The sequence below is a fragment of the Oncorhynchus gorbuscha genome, linkage group LG23 (genome assembly GCF_021184085.1).
Source record: "Oncorhynchus gorbuscha isolate QuinsamMale2020 ecotype Even-year linkage group LG23, OgorEven_v1.0, whole genome shotgun sequence".
Classification (NCBI taxonomy): domain Eukaryota; kingdom Metazoa; phylum Chordata; class Actinopteri; order Salmoniformes; family Salmonidae; genus Oncorhynchus; species Oncorhynchus gorbuscha.
In genome coordinates this window covers 64,426,720-64,449,422 of record NC_060195.1, presented here as the reverse complement: position 1 = coordinate 64,449,422, position 22,703 = coordinate 64,426,720, and the positions used below count along the sequence as shown (strand labels likewise).

The 22,703-nt window shown below is 43.5% G+C and overlaps 1 protein-coding gene across 4 annotated transcripts in view; it reads left to right on the top strand.

Annotated features, from left to right (window-relative positions):
• Positions 1 to 22,116, top strand: part of LOC124011189 (phospholipid-transporting ATPase IH-like) — an 84,518-nt gene extending 62,402 nt beyond the window's left edge. Inside the window, exons 18-31 of one of the 4 annotated variants that reach the window (XM_046324300.1) lie at positions 5,748 to 5,999; positions 6,199 to 6,376; positions 8,109 to 8,211; positions 8,394 to 8,539; positions 8,616 to 8,675; positions 8,841 to 8,968; positions 13,182 to 13,317; positions 14,057 to 14,080; positions 15,590 to 15,655; positions 16,623 to 16,726; positions 17,082 to 17,247; positions 19,827 to 19,933; positions 20,618 to 20,694; positions 21,460 to 22,116. In XM_046324300.1, the coding sequence (XP_046180256.1) occupies positions 5,748 to 5,999; positions 6,199 to 6,376; positions 8,109 to 8,211; positions 8,394 to 8,539; positions 8,616 to 8,675; positions 8,841 to 8,968; positions 13,182 to 13,317; positions 14,057 to 14,080; positions 15,590 to 15,655; positions 16,623 to 16,726; positions 17,082 to 17,247; positions 19,827 to 19,933; positions 20,618 to 20,669 (1,522 nt within the window). In that variant the 3' untranslated portion in view covers positions 20,670 to 20,694; positions 21,460 to 22,116. Of the gene's footprint in view, positions 1 to 5,747; positions 6,000 to 6,198; positions 6,377 to 8,108; positions 8,212 to 8,393; positions 8,540 to 8,615; positions 8,676 to 8,840; positions 8,969 to 13,181; positions 13,318 to 14,056; positions 14,081 to 15,589; positions 15,656 to 16,622; positions 16,727 to 17,081; positions 17,248 to 19,826 lie in introns of all 4 variants that reach the window. The other 3 variants (XM_046324299.1, XM_046324297.1, XM_046324298.1) reach the window with 3 other exon arrangements.
• The last annotated feature ends 587 nt before the right edge of the window (positions 22,117 to 22,703 follow it).

Genomic DNA, 22,703 nt, shown 5'->3' with positions numbered 1-22,703 from the left:
AATATTAGTTAGCTACAGTCTCTCAGGCTTAACCTCAACATTAACCTCCACATGAACCTCAACATTAACCTCTACATGAACCTCAACATGAACCTCAACATGAACCTCAACATTAACCTCCACATGAACCTCCACATGAACCTCAACATGAACCTCAACATGAACCTCAACATGAATCTCCACATGAACCTCCACATGAACCTCCACATGAACCTCAACATGAACCTCAACATGAATCTCCACATGAACCTCAACATGAACCTCCACATGAACCTCAACATGAACCTCAACATGAACCTCAACATGAACAGTAGCTTCAGTAGTCAGTCAGTCCATATGTTGTGTGTGTCAGTCCCCAGTGCAGCCAGCTAATGAGCAGATAACCACATTAGAGTTCCACTGTTATTGATCTCTGCCAGACATCCATAGCAGCTGATGAAGTGTGGTCTCTTGCTGCTCTTCTGTCTGTCAGCACAGATGTCATGCTGATGCACCAGAGGTTTTACTCTGGTATCCGGTCGGCTTCTGCCCCATTAAATAGATTCAGTCACAGCCCATCACCTTGCCTTTCTCTCACACACTTCTCTATCTGTCCTTCTGTGTGTTAGTGAGTGGGATTTTAGTCTCACCATCTTCCTTTACATCTGTCTTTGTGTGTGCATGTTGATGCGTGCACGTGTGTGTGTATGTTGATGCGTGCACGTGTGTGTGTGTGTGCATGTTGATGCGTGTACGTGTGTGTGTGTGTATGTTCATGCGTGCACGTGTGTGTGTGTGTGCATGTTGATGCGTGTGTGTGTATGTTGATGCGTGCACGTGTGTGTGTGTGTGTGTGTGCATGTTGATGCGTGCACGTGTGTGTGTGTGTGTGTGTGTGCATGTTGATGCGTGCACGTGTGTGTGTGTGTGTGTGTGCATGTTGATGCGTGCACGTGTGTGTGTGTCTTTCTGTCCGTTTGTTTTTCCATCCGTCTGTGTGTTTGTCTGTGACTCCTGGGCTGTGGTAGTAATTAGCTGGTTGGCAGGCAGCAGCGGTGTAGGGAGCTGTGAATCCTAACTGCACTGCAGCTTTGTTATAGACGTCCCTGCTCGGTGACGTTGGACTGCTGCTGCAACAAACCAGCTCCCCAAACCCACTCCAGCTCAACACCCCAAAGCCAATTGACTGTGCCAGTGGAGGCTGCTGAGGGGAGGACGGCTCATAATATTGGCTCTAACGGAGAGAATGGAATGGCACCGAACACATGGAAACCACACATTTGGTACCATTCCACTGATTCCACTCCAGTCATTACCACGAGCCCATCCTCCCCAATTAAGGTGCCACCAGCCTCCTGTGTACAGTCGTGGCCAAAAGTTTTGAGAATGACACAAATATTCATTTTCACAAAGTTTGCTGCTTCAGTGTCTTTATATATTTTTGTCAGATGTTACTCTGGAATACTGAAGTATAATTACAAGCATTTCATAGGTGTCAAAGGCTTTTATTGACAATTACATGAAGTTGATGCAAAGAGTCAATATTTGCAGTGTTGACCCTTCTTTTTCAAGACCTCTGCAATCCGCCCTGGCATGGTGTCAATTAACATCTGGGCCACATCCTGACTGATGGCAGCCCATTCTTGCATAATCAATGCTTGGAGTCTGTCAGAATTTGTGGGTTTTTGTTTGTCCACCCGCCTCTTGAGGATTGACCACAAGTTCACAATAGGATTAAGGTCTGGGGAGTTTCCTGGCTATGGACCCAAAATATCGATATTTTGTTCCCCGAGCCACTTAGTTCTCACTTTTGCCTTATGGCAAGGTGCTCCATCATGCTGGAAAAGGCATTGTTCATATCCAAACTGTTCCTGGATGGTTGGGAGAAGTTGCCCTCGGAGGATGTGTTGGTACCATTCTTTATTCATGGCTGTGTTCTTAGGCAAAATTGTGAGTGAGCCCACTCCCTTGGTTGAGAAGCAACCCTACACATGAATGGTCTCAGGATGCTTTACTGTTGGCATGACACTGGATGATGGTAGCGCTCACCTTGTCTTCTCCGGACAAGCTTTTTTCCGGATGCCCCAAACAATCAGAAAGGGGATTCATCAGAGAAAATGACTTTACCCCAGTCCCCAGCAGTCCAATCCCTGTACCTTTTGCAGAATATCAGTTTAAAAAAAAAAATCTGGAGAGAAGTGGCTTCTTTGCTGCCCTTCTTGACACCAGGCCATCCTCCAAAAGTCTTCACCTCACTGTGTGTGCAGATGTACTCACACCTGCCTGCTGCCATTCCTGAGCAAGCTCTGTACTGGTGGTGCCCCGATCCCGCAGCTGAATCAACTTTAGGAGACGGTCCTGGCGCTTGCTGAACTTCCTTCGGCGCCCTGAAGCATTCTGCACAACAATTTAACCGCTCTCCTTGAAGTTCTTGATGATCCGATAAATGGTTGATTTAGGTACAATCTTACTGGCAGCACTATCCTTGCCTGGGAAGCCCTTTTTGTGCAAAGCAATGATGACGGCACATGTTTCCTTCCAGGTAACCATGGTTGACAGAGGAAGAACAATGATTCCAAGCACCACCCTCCTTCTGAAGAATCCAGTCTGTTATTCGAACTCAATCAGCATGACAGAGTGATCTCCAGCTGTGTCCTGGTCACTCACACCTGTGTTAACGAGAGAATCACTGACATGATGTCAGGTGGTCCTTTTGTGGCAGGGCTGAAATGCAGTGAAAATCTTTTTGGGCGATTCATTTCATTTGCATGGCAAAGAGGGACTTTGCAATTAATTGCAATTCATCTGATCACTCTTCATAACATTCTGGAGTGTATGCAAATTGCCATCATACAAACTGAAGCAGCAGAATTTGTGAAAATGAATATTTGTGTCATTCTCAAAACTTTTGGCCATGACTGTACTGTATTTAACTACATTTAGATAGTGAGGGATACTTTTACAGTGTAAAACAGAACCACACTATGTTTTGACAATGGTGTCTTACTGGTGATAGTTGGTGTGGGACTTGTATTCTAAACTGTGTGTGTCTGCACCATTCCATTCTACTTGTATTCTAAACTGTTTGTGTCTGCACCATTCCATTCTACTTGTATTCTAAACTGTTTGTGTCTGCACCATTCCATTCTACTTGTATTCTAAACTGTTTGTGTCTGCACCATTCCATTCTACTTGTATTCTAAACTGTTTGTGTCTTCACCATTCCATTCTACTTGTATTCTAAACTGTTTGTGTCTGCACCATTCCATTCTACTTTTATTCTAAACTGTATGTGTCTGCACCATTCCATTCTACTTTTATTCTAAACTGTTTGTGTCTGCACCATTCCATTCTACTTGTATTCTAAACTGTATGTGTCTGCACCATTCCATTCTACTTTTATTCTAAACTGTTTGTATCTGTACCATTCCATTCTACTTGTATTCTAAACTGTTTGTGTCTGCACCATTCCATTCTACTTGTATTCTAAACTGTGTGTGTCTGCACCATTCCATTCTACTTGTATTCTAAACTGTTTGTGTCTGCACCATTCCATTCTACTTGTATTCTAAACTGTTTGTGTCTGCACCATTCCATTCTACTTTTATTCTAAACTGTTTGTGTCTGTACCATTCCATTCTACTTGTATTCTAAACTGTTTGTGTCTGCACCATTCCATTCTACTTGTATTCTAAACTGTGTGTGTCTGTACCATTCCATTCTACTTGTATTCTAAACTGTTTGTGTCTGCACCATTCCATTCTACTTGTATTCTAAACTGTGTGTGTCTGTACCATTCCATTCTACTTGTATTCTAAACTGTTTGTGTCTGTACCATTCCATTCTACTTGTATTCTAAACTGTTTGTATCTGCACCATTCCATTCTACTTGTATTGTAAACTGTTTGTATCTGCACCATTCCATTCTACTTGTATTCTAAACTGTTTGTATCTGCACCATTCCATTCTACTTGTATTGTAAACTGTTTGTATCTGCACCATTCCATTCTACTTGTATTGTAAACTGTTTGTGTCTGCACCATTCCATTCTACTTGTATTGTAAACTGTTTGTATCTGCACCATTCCATTCTACTTGTATTGTAAACTGTTTGTATCTGCACCATTCCATTCTACTTGTATTGTAAACTGTTTGTATCTGCACCATTCCATTCTACTTGTATTCTAAACTGTTTGTGTCTGCACCATTCCATTCTACTTGTATTCTAAACTGTTTGTGTCTGCACCATTCCATTCTACTTGTATTCTAAACTGTTTGTGTCTGCACCATTCCATTCTACTTGTATTCTAAACTGTTTGTGTCTGCACCATTCCATTCTACTTGTATTCTAAACTGTTTGTGTCTGCACCATTCCATTCTACTTGTATTCTAAACTGTTTGTGTCTGCACCATTCCATTCTACTTGTATTCTAAACTGTTTGTGTCTGCACCATTCCATTCTACTTGTATTCTAAACTGTTTGTGTCTGCACCATTCCATTCTACTTGTATTCTAAACTGTTTGTGTCTGCACCATTCCATTCTACTTGTATTCTAAACTGTTTGTGTCTGCACCATTCCATTCTACTTGTATTGTAAACTGTTTGTGTCTGCACCATTCCATTCTACTTGTATTCTAAACTGTTTGTATCTGCACCATTCCATTCTACTTGTATTCTAAACTGTTTGTGTCTGCACCATTCCATTCTACTTGTATTCTAAACTGTTTGTATCTGCACCATTCCATTCTACTTGTATTGTAAACTGTTTGTATCTGCACCATTCCATTCTACTTGTATTCTAAACTGTGTGTGTCTGTACCATTCCATTCTACTTGTATTCTAAACTGTTTGTGTCTGCACCATTCCATTCTACTTGTATTCTAAACTGTTTGTATCTGCACCATTCCATTCTACTTGTATTCTAAACTGTTTGTGTCTGTACCATTCCATTTTACTTGTATTCTAAACCTGAACAAATCACCTCTGCTCTGTATGGATGTGGTAGAATTAGAGATTTAGAAGAATTATTGAAAGATTGACAGAATGCAGCATTCAGTCTGATGACCATGTACAGCGTTTCTCCATTGACTGCTGATGACCATGTACAGCGTTTCTCCATTGACTGCTGATGACCATGTACAGCGTGTCTCCATTGACTGCTAATGACCATGTACAGCGTTTCTCCATTGACTGCTAATGACCATGTACAGCATTTCTCCATTGACTGCTAATGACCATGTACAGCGTTTCTCCATTGACTGCTAATGACCATGTACAGCATTTCTCCATTGACTGCTAATGACCATGTACAGCGTTGCCCCATTGACTGCTAATGACCATGTACAGCGTTTCTCCATTGACTGCTGATGACCATGTACAGCGTTTCTCCATTGACTGCTAATGACCATGTACAGCGTTGCTCCATTGACTGCTGATGACCATGTACAGCGTTGCCCCATTGACTGTTGATGACCATGTACAGCGTTGCCCCATTGACTGCTGATGACCATGTACAGCGTTGCTCCATTGACTGTTGATGACCATGTACAGCATTGCCCCATTGACTGCTTGATGACCATGTACAGTGTTGTCCCATTGACTGCTGATGACCATGTACAGCGTGTCTCCATTGACTGCTAATGACCATGTACAGCGTTTCTCCATTGACTGCTAATGACCATGTACAGCATTTCTCCATTGACTGCTAATGACCACGTACAGCGTTGCCCCATTGACTGCTGCCTGACTTTATGTTGCCTGTTCTCCAGGCTCCAGGACAAGGCAGCAGACACCATCGAGTCTCTCCAGAAGGCTGGGATGAAGGTGTGGGTGCTGACCGGAGACAAGATGGAGACGGCGGCGGCTACTTGTTACGCTAGCAAGCTGTTCCGCCGCTCCACACAGATACTGGAGCTGACCACCAAACGCACCGAGGAACAGAGTCTACATGACGTTCTGTTTGACCTGAGTAAAACTGTACTCAGACAGCATGGTAGCATGACCAGAGACACCTTCTCAGGGTGGGTGCCGGGATCCCAACACACACACACACACGTTTAGGTTAAGGGTTACGGTTAAGGTTCGGTTTTGGGCTTAGAGTTAGAGTTAAGTTTAGGGTTAGGAGTTAGGGAAAATAGCATTTTGAATGGTTATAAATTGTGTCCCCCCACAAGGTTAGTTAAAGACTGTGTGTGTATCTCTGTGTGTGTGTGTGTCCAGTCTGTCTGCTGACTGTGTGGACTACGGTCTGATCATCGACGGGGCCACCCTGTCTGCGGTGCTGAAGCCCAGTCAGGAGGACTCCAGTCAGGGGAACTACAAGGAGATCTTCCTGGAGATCTGTAGGAACTGCAGCGCTGTGCTCTGCTGCCGGATGGCTCCCCTCCAGAAGGCACAGGTAGCCTATCAGGCCGAGTTATTTCAAACGACACGTTTCCACACCTATTTCTGACCAACATGACTTTGGTGTCATGTGATCCGTCACGGCTAGGTTAAGTGACGGACGCACTGACACAGTCTGATGGAGTGTTGAGCTGGTTGATGTTTCACCTCTCTACTGGACTCCACTACCTCCCTCCCTCCCCCACCTCTGGTCTCTGGTTACCAATTAGTGCCACTCCAGACTGTTGCCCCTCGCTCTCCACTCTATTTCTCTCCGACCCATTATCTTTCTGTCTCCCTCTCTTCTCTCTCACATTAGACCCCACCTGTCATAGCAGACGTTATTTGGGACTGAGGAGTTACAGTATATTATATTGAGCTCTGTCTGACATGGCTGTCACTATCTCTTACTGAGGAGTTCTATTGAGCTCTGACTGATATGACTGTCTCCGTCTTTACTGAGGAGTTCTATTGAGCTCTCTCTCATATGACTGTCACTATCTCTTACTGAGGAGTTCTATTGAGCTCTCTCTCATATGACTGCCTCCATCTTTACTGAGGAGTTCTATTGAGCTCTCTCTCATATGACTGCCTCCATCTTTACTGAGGAGTTCTATTGAGCTCTCTCATATTTGTTTATTTATTTTATTTCTATTTTTTTTTTACCTTTATTTAAGCAGGCAAGTCAGTTAAGAACAAATTCTTATTTTCAATGACGGCCTGGGAACAGTGGGTTAACTGTCATTCTGTTCAGGGGCAGAATGACAGATTTGTACCTTGTCAGCTCGGGGGTTTGAACTTGCAACCTTCCGGTTACTAGTCCAACGCTCTAACCACTAGGCTACCCTGCCGCCCCAGGCTGTCACTATCTCTTACTGAGGAGTTCTATTGAGCTCTCTCTCATATGACTGTCTCCATCTTTACTGAGGAGTTCTGTTGAGCTCTGTCTGATATGACTGTCTATCTTTACTGAGGAGTTCTATTGAGCTCTCTCTCATATGACTGTCTCCTTCTTTACTGAGGAGTTTTATTGAGCTCTGTCTGATATGACTGCCTATCTTTACTGAGGAGTTCTATTGAGCTCTGTCTGATATGACTGTCTATCTTTACTGAGGAGTTCTATTGAGCTCTGTCTGATATGACTGTCTCCATCTTTACTGAGGAGTTTTATTGAGCTCTGTCTGATATGACTGTCACTATCTCTTACTGAGGAGTTCTATTGAGCTCTGTCTGATATGACTGTCTATCTTTACTGAGGAGTTCTATTGAGCTCTGTCTGATATGACTGTCTCCATCTTTACTGAGGAGTTTTATTGAGTTCTGTCTGATATGACTGTCACTATCTCTTACTGAGGAGTTCTATTGAGCTCTGTCTGATTTGACTGTCACTATCTCTTACGGAGGAGTTCTATTGAGCTCTGTCTGATATGACTGTCACTATCTCTTTCTGCACAATATCACAATATCACCCTTCTCTCTAGTTCTCCCCCACTGTGCTAGGAGGCAGAGGAATATGGGCTGTGATGTAATATGTTCTGACATTCACATAGGAAGTCTTACTACTACAAGTATCCTCTCTGTCATGTTAATATAGGTTAATATACAGTGGTTAGGTTCATATAACATTGTCTGTAGGTTTAGCTCTAACTCTCTTTACAAAGATGGTCTGTATTAGACATATCTTCTTTGATGAATTATAGATTTTAAAAAACGGTTATCTCACTGATCCTGAAACGTTGTGTTGCCAGATTGTGAAGCTGATCAAATCGTCTCCAGAACACCCCATCACGCTAGCCATTGGAGACGGGGCTAATGATGTTAGCATGATCCTGGAGGCTCACGTGGGCATCGGTTAGTATTACCCTGTTCACTGTAAATGGGCCTCTTTTCAATAAAGTTATTTGAATTTGAATACGATTTAGATTGGTTGATTTTATATATATATATATTTGAATGTAGTTTTATATATTTTTATTCATGTATATGACTCGCATAACAAATGGTAAAAGTGCTCAGTCATGTCCTCCCCTAAGGCATCATGGGTAAAGAGGGTCGCCAGGCAGCGCGGAACAGTGACTACGCCATCCCGAAGTTCAAACACCTGAAGAAGATGCTGCTGGTCCACGGACACTACTACTACATCCGCATCTCAGAGCTTGTCCAGTACTTCTTCTACAAAGTGAGTGTTTTCTCACTAAATGTAACTTAGGACTACTGATGATTAAGCATTAACACATCATTTTATTTTTCCTCAGAATGTCGCCTTCATCTTCCCTCAGTTCCTCTACCAGTTCTTCTGTGGCTTCTCCCAACAGGTACATAAAAGATGTTCTCAGACATTGTAGTACTTTAAACCATGACTTTGTGGAGAAGTTTGAATTGTTTTTCTCTGGTTAAGAATGCATGACAAATGAGTAAGGTATAAATATTGTTTTAAATGACTGATCTTGGTTGTTCTCTACCATCCTGTCTCTCTCCAGCCGCTGTATGACACAGCCTATCTGACATTGTACAATATCAGCTTTACCTCTCTACCCATCCTGCTCTTCAGCCTCATCGAGCAGCACATCAACATGGACATCCTCAAGAAAGACCCCTCCCTCTACAGGTACACTACATGACCAAAGTTTGTGGATACCTGCTCGTCGAACATCTCACTCCAAAATCATGGGTATTAATAGGAGTTGGTCCCCCCTTTTGTTGCAATAACAGCCTCCACTCTACTGGGAAGACATTCCACTAGATGTTGGAATATTGCTACAGGGACTTGCTTCCTTTCAGCCAGAAGAGCATTAGTGAGGTCGGGCACTGATGTTGGGCGATTAAGCTGGCCTACAGTTGGCGTTCCAATTCATCCCAAAAGTGTTTGATGGGGATGAGGTCAGGGCTCTGTGCAGGCCAGTCAAGTTCTTCCACACCGATCTCGACAAACCATTTCTGTATGGGCCTTGCTTTGTGCACAGGGGCATTGTCATACTGAAACAGGAAAAGGTATTCCCCAAACGGTTTCCATAAAGTTGGAAGCACAGAATCATCAAGAATGTCATTGTATGTTGTAGCGTTAAGATATCCCTTCACTGGATCTAAGGGGCCTAGCCCGAACCATGAAAAACAGCCCCAGACCATTATTCCTCCACTAAACTTTACAGTTGTCACTATCCATTGGGGCAGGTAGCGTTCTCCTGGCATCCTCCAAACCCAGATTCCTCCGTCGGACTGCCAGATGGTGAAGCGTGATTCATCACTATAGAGAACGTGTTTCCACTGCTCCAGAGTCCAATGACGGCGAGCTTTATACCACCCCAGCCGATGCTTGGTAATCGGTGATGTCAGCTGTAATACTGCAGATTGTAGCTTTTATCAATGTAATTGTCTGCATCATTTCAAATCCCCCATATATATTTTTGTATACATATTTTTCCAAATATATTTCCTTTATTATTTTCCACTAACCCTCCCACCCCTCCCCTAACCCTACCACCCCTCCCCTAATTGGAGTAAACTAATGGACAACAACACTTAGGCTTCTACTTACAGCTTATACACATACTATATAAATTATACGGACACAATGTATTTTACAATAGTTGTCTTTTGTTTGTTTTTAATCCCATCCTTCAGCAGAAGGCCAGTTTAATTGCTTCTTTAATCAAAACAACCGTTTTCAGCTGTGCTAACATAATTGCACAGGGAGTTTCTAATGATCAATTAGCCTATAAAATGATAAACTTGGGTTAGCTAACACAACGTGCCATTGGAACACAGGAGTGATGGTTGCTGATAATGGGCCTCTGTACGCCTATGTAGATATTCCATTAACAATCAGCCGTCACCAGCTACTACGGTCATTTACAACATTAACAAATTCTGCACTGCATTTCTGAACAATTTTATGTTATTTTAATGGACAAAAAAAGTGTTTTTCTTTCAAAAACAAGACATTTCTAAGTGACCCTAAACTTCTGAACGGTAGTGTTCTCCTGTTCACACCTGTCAGCAGCAGGTGTGGCTGAAGTAGCTGAATCCTGTGTCCACATACTTTTGTATATATAGTGTAGGCGCTACCCACCAACTGCCTGTCCCAGCATGCAATAGTGTGATGTGATACATTTGTGTAGACTGTTAGAAAATCTCACATTGGGAATGTTCCTCAGTTGATCTCTTCCACAGCGTTTCCTCAGATCGTACTGAGCAGATCATTGTAAAATCCTATCAGCTCTTGGCAAACTGTGGCTGCCATCTCTCTCCTCGTATGAACTCTGTTACTGAACAACAGCCACATTCACATTCTCAAGATGTTGTAAGACGTTACTTGATAATAATAGAATCACGTAGACACACTTGTTTGTGAATCCATATATACAGTGTAAAGCTCACATTGTTCAGTGGTGTTGCCAGTAAATGCTTGATGTTTTTGTTTGCTTTTCCTCTCTCTGCCTGGTGACAATCAATACTCCATTTTCCTGCTAGCTACCTATGGGTCATTGTGTGGAAAATTTAGACTAACAATGCAGCAGGCAGAAAGGCATCTGACTGGCGTCAGGTCATTCCTCCATGCCTGGATTTGTCAGCTAACTGTTAAATCAATGCTGCCTTGCTCACGGTTGTGTTGGAGGAATGCTCTTTTAGCTCTGGAGACTAATAGAAAGTGTGATTGCTGTTAGCTTGGAATTCTTCTGGTTAAAGGGACACTTATCTAAATGTCTAAATGTGTCAGACATTAGTATGAATTGAAAGGAATCTACAAATGAATGGGAAAACAATAGAACCATCTAATTAAATCCCAAAATACATGGTATATAGACGAATGTAATGCAAGCATTATGTTCAGGTGTCTGGTCATCAGGACATAGCTAAGGACTACCTCCTATATTTCATTTATTTTATTATTATTATTATTTATTTTACCCCTTTTTCTCCCCAATTTCGTGGTATCCAATTGTTTTAGTAGCTACTATCTTGTCTCATCGCTACAACTCCCGTACGGGCTCGGGAGAGACGAAGGTTGAAAGTCATGTGTCCTCCGACACACAACCCAACCAAGCCGCACTGCTTCTTAACACAGCGCGCATCCAACCCGGAAGCCAGCCGCACCAATGTGTCAGAGGAAACACCGTGCACCTGGCAACCTTGGTTAGCGTGCTCTGCACCCGGTCCGCCACAGGAGTCGCTGGTGCGCGATGAGACAAGGATATCCCTACTGGCCAAGCCCTCCCTAACCCGGGCGACGCTAGGCCAATTGTGCGTCGCCCCACGGACCTCCCGGTCGCGGCCGGTTACGACAGAGCCTGGGCGCGAACCCAGAGTCTCTGGTGGCACAGCTGGCGCTGCAGTACAGCGTCCTTAACCACTGTAATGTTTCCTCTCTACAGGGACATAGCTCAGAACTCCCTCCTATATTTACTGTATATAATGTGTACTGTAATGTTTCCTCTCTACAGGGACATAGCTCAGAACTCCCTCCTATATTTACTGTATATAATGTGTACTGTAATGTTTCCTCTCTACAGGGACATAGCTCAGTACTCCCTCCTATATTTACTGTATATAATGTGTACTGTAATGTTTCCTCTCTACAGGGACATAGCTCAGAACTCCCTCCTATATTTACTGTATATAATGTGTACTGTAATGTTTCCTCTCTACAGGGACATAGCTCAGTACTCCCTCCTATATTTACTGTGTATAATGTGTACTGTAATGTTTCCTCTCTACAGGGACATAGCTCAGTACTCCCTCCTATATTTACTGTGTATAATGTGTACTGTAATGTTTCCTCTCTACAAGGACATAGCTCAGAACTCCCTCCTATATTTACTGTATATAATGTGTACTGTAATGTTTCCTCTCTACAGGGACATAGCTCAGAACTCCCTCCTATATTTACTGTATATAATGTGAACTTTAATGTTTCCTCTCTACAAGGACATAGCTCAGAACTCCCTCCTATATTTACTGTATATAATGTGTACTGTAATGTTTCCTCTCTACAGGGACATAGCTCAGAACTCCCTCCTATATTTACTGTATATAATGTGTACTGTAATGTTTCCTCTCTACAGGGACATAGCTCAGAACTCCCTCCTATATTTACTGTATATAATGTGTACTGTAATGTTTCCTCTCTACAGGGACATAGCTCAGAACTCCCTCCTATATTTACTGTATATAATGTGTACTGTAATGTTTCCTCTCTACAGGGACATAGCTCAGAACTCCCTCCTATATTTACTGTATATAATGTGTACTGTAATGTTTCCTCTCTACAGGGACATAGCTCAGTACTCCCTCCTATATTTACTGTGTATAATGTGTACTGTAATGTTTCCTCTCTACAAGGACATCGCTCAGAACTCCCTCCTATATTTACTGTATATAATGTGTACTGTAATGTTTCCTCTCTACAGGGACATAGCTCAGTACTCCCTCCTATATTTACTGTGTATAATGTGTACTGTAATGTTTCCTCTCTACAAGAACATAGCTCAGAACTCCCTCCTATATTTACTGTATATAATGTGTACTGTAATGTTTCCTCTCTACAGGGACATAGCTCAGAACTCCCTCCTATATTTACTGTATATAATGTGTACTGTAATGTTTCCTCTCTACAGGGACATAGCTCAGTACTCCCTCCTATATTTACTGTATATAATGTGTACTGTAATGTTTCCTCTCTACAGGGACATAGCTCAGTACTCCTTCCTATATTTACTGTGTATAATGTGTACTGTAATGTTTCCTCTCTACAGGGACATAGCTCAGAACTCCCTCCTATATTTACTGTATATAATGTGTACTGTAATGTTTCCTCTCTACAGGGACATAGCTAAGAACTCTCTCCTGCGTTGGCCCATTTTCATCTACTGGACCTTCCTGGGGGTGTTCGACGCCGTCGTCTTCTTCTTTGGTTCTTACTTCCTGTTCAACAACAGCACCTTCACCAGCAACGGACAGGTAAAGACACCGTCGCCGTGGCTACTGGAGTACTGCGTTAAAGAGTATATGTTGGTGTGAAGTTATGAAATGATCGTCTGATCAGGTCAAGTGTTTATGTTCCTGCCGTGAAGGAGTGTCCAGTGATTGTGATGTGGAGTGGCTGGTTGTGACTGTGGGTTATGAGTGAGCTCACCGGTCACACACAGGTTGAATCGACGCTGTTTCCACGGTTTGTCAATGTGGAAAACGTTATTGTCACCAATGTACATACTTTTCATCAAGTTTTGACCCCGCTTTTACCCACAATTCAACATGGACCTTTGAGTTCATTTGACATTGAATTCATGTTCGTGAACAACATTCTAAAACTTCAGTCAGAACAGCTGTCGTCTGTGGAAGGTGTGGTGATTTTAGGTAAATGGAGGAAATAAGATCTCCTGGCCTGCAGATTCACCTGTGATCCTTTGCATAAAACCATGACCGGATCTCCCATTCATATCTATGAAAGGAAAGCATGTTGAGTCTGCAGACATCTTTCTCTGTGCTGTTTCTCCTTTTATATCTCTTCCTTTATATCACTTTAACCTGTTGGATTGCTTTGATTTGCCTGTTTTTGCTTTATTTCCTTTGAATATCAGATGTTTTAGTTTTATGGCTTCCAGTTCTTTCTTTTATTTTCTTCCTCTTCTTCCTCCTCCTCTTCTTCTCCTCTTACCTTTATGTTGCTTGTTCTTTATGCTTCTCGTTCTCTCCTCAGCTAATGACAACCAACACACAGATGGTAAGCCTGTCCCTATCTGTCTGTCACCCTGGTTTAGTTTTAGTTGGACTGCCCCCCCCCCCCCCACTGCCCGTCACATTGCGTAACCAAACCGCCCGTCATCATCTCATCCAATAGGTATCCCCTCATATCCAACCCCTACTGCCTGTATAGGCCAATGAGCTGTAGGTATATCCGTGTAGTAATAGTAGACCCATACTCCAACTCCACTCTTGTCTCTTTGTGTAGTTGCCGTAGTCCAGACTTCCTCATGTTGTTTGTGTGTCCGGTACAACAGTGGTTTCCGCTAGTAGACATCCACCATGGAGGGTGGTAGGGAACAGCTCATATTGAGTCTTTAGGGCAGGGTTTTGTTTCCGCCCAGCTTTAACACACCTGTTGCAGATAATCAACAAATGGTATTGATCTATAACACAATTGATCTGGTGTGTTAGAGCTGGGCTGGAACAAAAGCCTGTACACGCCGCGACCCTCCAGGACCAGGATTGGCTACCCCTACTCTAAGATGTCATCTCCTGTCAGAACACAAGGCTGAAGACTGTAAGACTGGGTCAGGCATCAGGGCATTAGAGCTCAGGGTTCACACTGTTCCACCCGTACACTATAGACTACAGTATGTGACAAAGGAAGTGAATGGCCAAGTACATTTGACGGATATTGTTGTATAGGACATGTCAGGTTGGATATTTCATAGTTATGCAATTTGAAACAAAATGACCGTCTGTGGAGCTGACTAGGCTTCTATCTCAAACTTATTGTCTTGGTGGAATATTTGGCAGAAAAAAAGGAAAGGGTGAAAACAGGAAGTTAAAACAACACAGACAGAAGGAGTCTGTTTTTCAAGGTTCTCTTCTATCACTGCATTTCATTGGCCCTTGCAGTAGTTTTAAAGAAGCAGCTCATTTTGACTGTTAAAAGGACAGTTCTCCCTCAGTCAAAGTTTGTCAGGTGTATTCATACATTGGGGGGAATTGTCCCTTTAAGCCCCCTTGAGGAAAGCAGGTGGGTTTATGTGTTGGTAGGTAACTTCATGTTGTTGACCCTCATCACCGTTGGTTTGGGTATTAGCATTCCATCAACATCACAAGCTATTTGAACGTACAGAACATGTTTTATTTGTAAAAATGTTTATTTTAGAGACACATCTAGCTAATTTCAGGTTATTCTGTACTGTAAATGCAGAACTAAGAGAAATAGTGCACATATTGTTGTTGTTTGAAGCAGCTTGAAAATAGTTTAATATCCATTTTCCATCTCTGCACTGGTTTGACTTCATATAACTGAATGAAAAAAACATCTCTGGAAAATACAACTAAACTGTGTGATTTTTGTATTGATTAATCCTGGATAATTGCCCATTTTAAAAGCTAAACATAGCAACAAACATGTAGTAATGCAAAGGAAATGTAGTTAGTCAAGGCTGACTGTAATTACAGTAGCACACTGTCCTCTGAAATGGCTGCATGTCTAATAGTGTGATTTCTCTCTGTAATACCTTCCTCTCCACAGATGTTTGGTAACTGGACGTTTGGGACTCTGGTCTTCACAGTGCTGGTGTTCACAGTCACCTTAAAGGTACAGTAACATCCTACTCATCACTACTGCTTAGGCACTACTTTACAGTAACATCCTACCCATCACCACCGCTAAGGCACTACTTTACAGTAACATCCTACTCATCACTACTGCTAAGGCACTACTTTACAGTAACATCCTACCCATCACCACCGCTAAGGCACTACTTTACAGTAACATCCTACCTATCACCACTGCTAAGGCACTACTTTACAGTAACATCCTACCTATCACCACCGCTAAGGCACTACTTTACAGTAACATCCTACCCATCACTACCGCTAAGGCACTTCTTTACAGTAACATCCTACCCATCACCACCGCTAAGGCACTACTTTACAGTAACATCCTACCCATCACTACCGCTAAGGCACTTCTTTACAATAACATCCTACCCATCACCACCGCTAAGGCACTACTTTACAGTAACATCCTACCCATCACTACCGCTAAGGCACTACTTTACAGTAACATCCTACCCATCACCACTGCCAAGGCACTACTTTACAGTAACATCCTACCCATCACCACTGCTAAGGCACTACTTTACAGTAACATCCTACCCATCACTACCGCTAAGGCACTACTTTACAGTAACATCCTACCCATCACCACTGCTAAGGCACTACTTTACAGTAACATCCTACCCATCACCACTGCTAAGGCACTACTTTACAGTAACCTCCTACTCATCACTACCTCTAAGGCACTACTTTATGCTAGATGTTAAAGGGACTCGATATTAGAGAGTTCTACTGCTCTGATTTAATTACAAGTCGATGGTCTTTCTCTACCTCTCTTTCTCTGTCTCTCTGTTTATCTCTTTCTGTCTCACTCTCTCTCTCTGTCTGTCTGTCTCTGTGTCTCTCTCTGTGTCTTTGTGTCTCTGTCTCTCTCTCTTTCTCTCTCTCTCTCTCTGTCTGTCTCTCTGTGTCTCTCTCTGTCTCTGTCTCTCTCCATCTCACAGCTCGCCATGGACACACACTACTGGACGTGGATCAACCACTTTGTCATCTGGGGCTCGCTGCTTTTCTTCGTCATCTTCTCTCTGCTATGGGGAGGCATCATTTGGTATGTTTTAGTATATCCTATAGCTTTCTGTTCTTCATGTTACCAGGGGAAGTACTATGTGTTTATGCAGATGTTATAAACATAGATATAGGTGAAATAGATCTTGTCTTCTCGGTCTCTCTACCAGAGGTTGTACTATATGTTTATGCAGATGTTATAAACATAGATATAGGTGAAATAGATCTTGTCTTCTCGGTCTCTCTACCAGAGGTTGTACTATATGTTTATGCAGATGTTATAAACATAGATATAGACAAAATAGATCCTGTCCTCTGTGTCCCTACCAGAGGTTGTACTATGTGTTCATTGAGAGGTTCTAGATGTATAATAACTAGATCCTCTCTCCTCTCCCCAGGCCCTTCCTGAACTACCAGAGGATGTACTATGTGTTTATTCAGATGTTGTCCAGTGGTCCGGCCTGGCTCAGCATCATCCTGCTCATCGTCACCAGTTTGCTGCCTGACGTGGTCAAGAAGGTCGTCTGCAGGGCCCTGTGGCCCACCACCACAGAACGCATCCAGGTGGGCGAGCGCACACACACACACACACACACACACACACACACACACACACACACACACACACACACACACACACACACACACACACACACACACACACACACACACACACACACACACACACACACACATTATGCACAGAAGTACATGCACACATGCTTACATTTAAAATCAGAGGATTAAATGTGCATTCTGTATATACGGTATATCATATATATATATGTATCACCGTGACTTTAGCTGTATGCTGCGTGTGGATATATTCCAGGTCTTCTTCAAGTAAGTGAGCTGTTGAATCAGTGTGTAGTGTTCACTTCTTCTTCTCAAACAACCAATCTGGAGGGAAACGCTGTATAACTTGTTACCCATTCTGAAAGGCTGAGAGTTGTATGTCTGGCTGTCTGGAATTTCTCTCACTACTAAATGAGCCATTTGTCTGTACTGTGTACAGTGATTCCTCTAACCTCTCCCTACTGACCTCGGTTCACCTCGCCATGACCCGGAAGAGCTTCTAACACCCTCCTCTTTCCTCTTCCTGAAATAGTGATTGATGGTGAACATCAAGTGTCTTTTAAGATACAAAGTGTTCCTTTTAACACTTCTCTCCTCTCCTCTGTCCCTGCCTGCCCTCTCTACTGGCCTGTGTGACCTTTAACCTCTACCCTCTGACCCCTCTGACCTGGCTCTGTCTCCTTGGGAACGGCAGACAAAGCGACCATGTCTTACCTCTGAGCAGTCCACCATCTTTATGCTCTCCCAGACTTCAAGCAGACTCAGTTTCTAACCCAACCACTTGACTGGGAAGTCAGGTGACCCTCTCTCAACCTATCCGCATGCCCTCTCCTCCCTCTGTGTCTCTGCATGGACATGTAGTGGTGAATGCTTACAGGTGCCTGTTGACTTGCATGTCCATGCCGTGCATTAAGTGTACCTTGAAAGAGCGTTGGTTAGAATGCTCATTCATAAATACAGAAACAATGTATCTGACATGAAACAGATATTTGAAGCCCCTTCAAAATGGCAAGTGTGTGTTTGTGCAGATCTATCTATGTTGAGTGTGTGTTTAGATCCATGTGTGTTGAGCGTGTGTATCTTGCTGTCCACAGCGAATGAGGGCTGATAGAAACATTGATGGAGTTATGACCTACAGCCGGGACTCCCTGCTAGATGGGGGGGTTGCCCTGTCCACCTCAGAGGCCTAGCCTCACCACGGTAAAGACAGGAGGGACCGACTCCGAGTGCGGTGAAGAGTGCGGTGAAGAGTGGGGTGAAGGGTGCGGTGAAGGGTGCGGTGAAGAGTGGGGTGAAGAGCTGGGTGAAGAGCTGGGTGAAGGGCTGGGTGAAGGGCTGGGTGAAGGGCTGGGTGAAGGGCTGGGGGGGGCACTGACAGGCTGTCTAGTCCCAGATGAAGTTTTAAGAATTATGCCATCAGTCTAAGAGTTGTTCATTACCCTAATGAATTAAATATGTTTCCTGGTAAAGCTATCACAACTAGTTAAACATATCAATTAGGTGTTATTCTCTTTTTGAATGCTGAATGTGTTTATCATCAGTGCCATAGCAATTGTTTTGTGACAGCGGAACAAGTACTATTATAAAGTAGAGCACTTACCCCCTCCAGTGTTTACAGAAGGTACTGCAGCCTGTGTTTAGTAACGAGCTCAAAGTAACACAATCGGCATCAGCTAAATGAGTAGGATGTCAGGAGATGCGTGGCTCCCCTGTAGTATACTAAGTCTCTGGGCCAGACCTCTCCTTAATTATACCATGTAGTCCATCTGTTTAGCCTGTGAGGCTAGACTCCTGTCCTGACTAGACCAATTCTCAATCTATCCCAAAGTCCCAACTGAGTTAAGCAGAAGGCTCATACTGCCAGGATCTCCCTCCCCTGCCTAACACCATATGGTCTGGCTTGGGCCCTGTTCCTATACATTTCGAATACATCCTGAATTTGTTCCTCCACCTAGAGGTAGTAAGCACTGAATTGTGTATGGCTGGATAGGTGAAAGCGAGGTTTAGAATCTAGCTTTCACAAATCCACAATAGGTTTGATTGATGTTCAGTGAGTCCAGTTATAAGCTCGGCAGAGTGTTTGTCTGAGACTGAACAGCCGTATTCACCTTGATGTTCTCTGAGGACATGCTGCATGCTTTGACCGACCGTTCACTTCTTCAGTTTGCTTATGTTTTGCTCCCTGACATCTTTTGCTAACAGGGTCTGGTGTGTTTGTGTTGATGTGGTTTTGGGGTAGGGGTAGTGGTGGGGTTTGTCGTCTTCTGGGTCCACCATGTGGTCAATCCTGGTTCTGGCAGACAGCAGAGTGTCGTATGCAGGCTTTTGTTCCTACCCAGTTTAGACTCACTGGATTAAATCAAATGTTTTTTTAATTAAAGACCACGATAAGTTGAAATAGTTGAAATGGTTGAATCAGGTTAATACTGGGCTGGAACAAAACCCTTCACACACCACACCTTTTGAGGACCTGAATTGGCTCCCACTTCCCTTGATCCAGATAATAACTCCTCTGTTCTCTCCCTCTTTCCTCTCTCTCCTCCCATCTCTCCATCCCTCCCTTACAGAATGCAGACAAGCTGTATAACGGCCAGCTATCGGAGTTCACCCCGCTGGCATCTCTCCACGCGCCCACGCGCAGGAGGGCCGACCACCAGAACCCCATTCCCAGAAGGTCTGAACCCTTCACCAAAAAACTCATGTTCACCCACTGGAGGAGCGGGCCCGACTACTGCACTTTCACCCCACTCCTCCGATTCACCGGCAACTCCCGTCACTCTGGGGCTGGCTACGCCCACAATGGGGCAGGGCCTGAGACCTCGGTGTAGTCTAGAGTGGAGTTTAGTCTGATTTAGACTGGAAGTCTAGACCAAGATTTCAGTGTTGAGTGGTCACTGGAACAATCTGTCCTCTAGACAATAGAAACCTAATCTAGACGCGTACAGTTACCAATGTCATTGTGAAAAAGCAAACAAACACCAAATACACACAGAAGGACGATCCACATGATTCCCAGTCCTACGGCTGTGTTGTGTTAGCACAAGGAGCTGAGGGAACTGAACAGACTTGACTCCAGGCAAGCAGTGCCTGTGGATTGGTGGAAAGGGCCTTGGCTCCACCCATTAATGTCTACTGTGGGTACGACCCCTCAGACCCACCCTGCAGTGTGTGGTTGTGTGTGGGTGTGTGCCACTCCCCCGTATCTGTCTGTCAGTGATGATGTCATTTGAAGTGTCATAAAGCAGGGATGCCCAGTATGAATGGAAGATGTTCAGAGGTATTGCATGTGCTTTAACTGACCACACTTTCCTGTTTTTCTTTTGTCTTTTCCTCTCTCTTTCTGTCCTGCTTTCTATAGAACAAACTGGTGTTGCCTCTGTGCATATGTCTTATCCAGGAACACGCCATAAGACACTAGTCTTTTCCAGTTCAGTTGTAAGTGGCTAGGCCGTGATAGTGGTTTATCTCTACTGGACTAGAGACAGTTCTGTGTGTGTAGTATCCCGTGTCATAGACTGTCCTTGTGTCTACTGTGGAGTGATGTGATTATACCTCCATTCCCCCTTGTAACCGTCCCATTTCCTGACATGGAAGCTGAGGCATCCTGCCTCACGTAGTGCTAAAGACCCACAGTGGGAAACCATGGGAATCCTTTTCCGCCTTAACATCTACACAGTGTTTCCTTTGAAATACACAGTAGCCTGGAACCAAAGGCTCAGAAAATACTCTTTCAATGGCTTGCCTTGCTGGTTATTGCCTTACACTGAGACTGGGTGGGACAGAGGAAGAGAAATTCTGCCTTACACCACACCAGGATTGGTGGACAGTATTAGATAGGAGAGAGAACCTACTTTGTTTCTGGGCTTTAACGTTGTCCATGTAGATATCTAACATCTCTCACACTTTAAGAGCAGTGGATCTCTGTTACAGAAATAGAACATGTAGAATGTAGACATTATGCTTCGCTGCTTTGCTCTGTCCCTTGGCATAAATAATATAGAACATACCCATAGAAGTCTCACACGATGCGTGAGAGCCTCATGAAGGTGTTATAAGAGTGTTATAATTCTCTCAACAGTCTGTCAGGGGTCTTAACATCTCATCTGTCACTGTGTGCTCTCTCCCTCCCTCAGATCTTCTGTTTAATTTTTTCATGTGTTTCTTTGACCTCTACCGTTTCTCCTCTTGTTCCTTTTGAAGTGATGCTCGTGTGGATCTGTCCTCTCGAGCCTCACTACATCTCCTCCTCCTCACTGCCGCCTCCTCTCATCCTCCACTCCTCCTCTCATCCATTCACTCCTTCATCCGGTCATGCATCCCTCCATCCGTCTCCTAAGAACACAGTCTGTGTGGTGGGTGTGAGGAGAGAGAGAACGAGAAAGAGAGATGGAAGGGGGACTTTACCAAAACCAAGGTTTTTCTACACACATTTAGCTGCTTGACAGTAGATGTCTTGTGGTGCATTGTGGGATCAGTTCAAACCAAGAGGAACAAAAGTATATGGATGTCCCATATATAGATAAGGGTGTGTGTGTGTGTGTGTGTGTGTGTGTGTGTGTGTGTGTGTGTGTGTGTGTGTGTGTGTGTGTGTGTGTGTGTGTGTGTGTGTGTGTGTGTGTGTGCGTGTGCGTGCGTGCGTCTGTTTCATTGAAAGTAGCAATGATATTTAAGATGGCCGTCTGTTATTAGGTGGTATTATGAATCTTCACTGAAATGTAAAGATACTGAACATTACACCACAGTCAGAACTATAACACTGGACATTACACCACAGTCAGAACTATAACACTGGACATTACACCACAGTCAGAACTATAACACTGGACATTACACCACAGTCAGAACTATAACACTGGACATTACACCACAGTCAGAACTATAACACTGGACATTACACCACAGTCAGAACTATAACACTGGACATTACACCACAGTCAGGACTATAACACTGGACATTACACCACAGTCAGAACTATAACACTGGACATTACACCACAGTCAGAACTATAACACTGGACATTACACCACAGTCAGAACTATAATACTGGACATTACACCACAGTCAGGACTATAACACTGGACATTACACCACAGTCAGAACTATAACACTGGACATTACACCACAGTCAGGACTATAACACTGGACATTACACCACAGTCAGAACTATAATACTGAACAATACACCACAGTCAGAACTATAACACTGAACAATACACCACAGTCAGACCTATAACACTGAACATTACTCCACAGTCAGAACTATAACACTGAACAATACACCACAGTCAGACCTATAACACTGGACATTACACCACAGTCAGACCTATAACACTGAACATTACTCCACAGTCAGACCTATAACACTGAACAATACACCACAGTCAGACCTATAACACTGAACATTACTCCACAGTCAGACCTATAACACTGGACATTACACCAC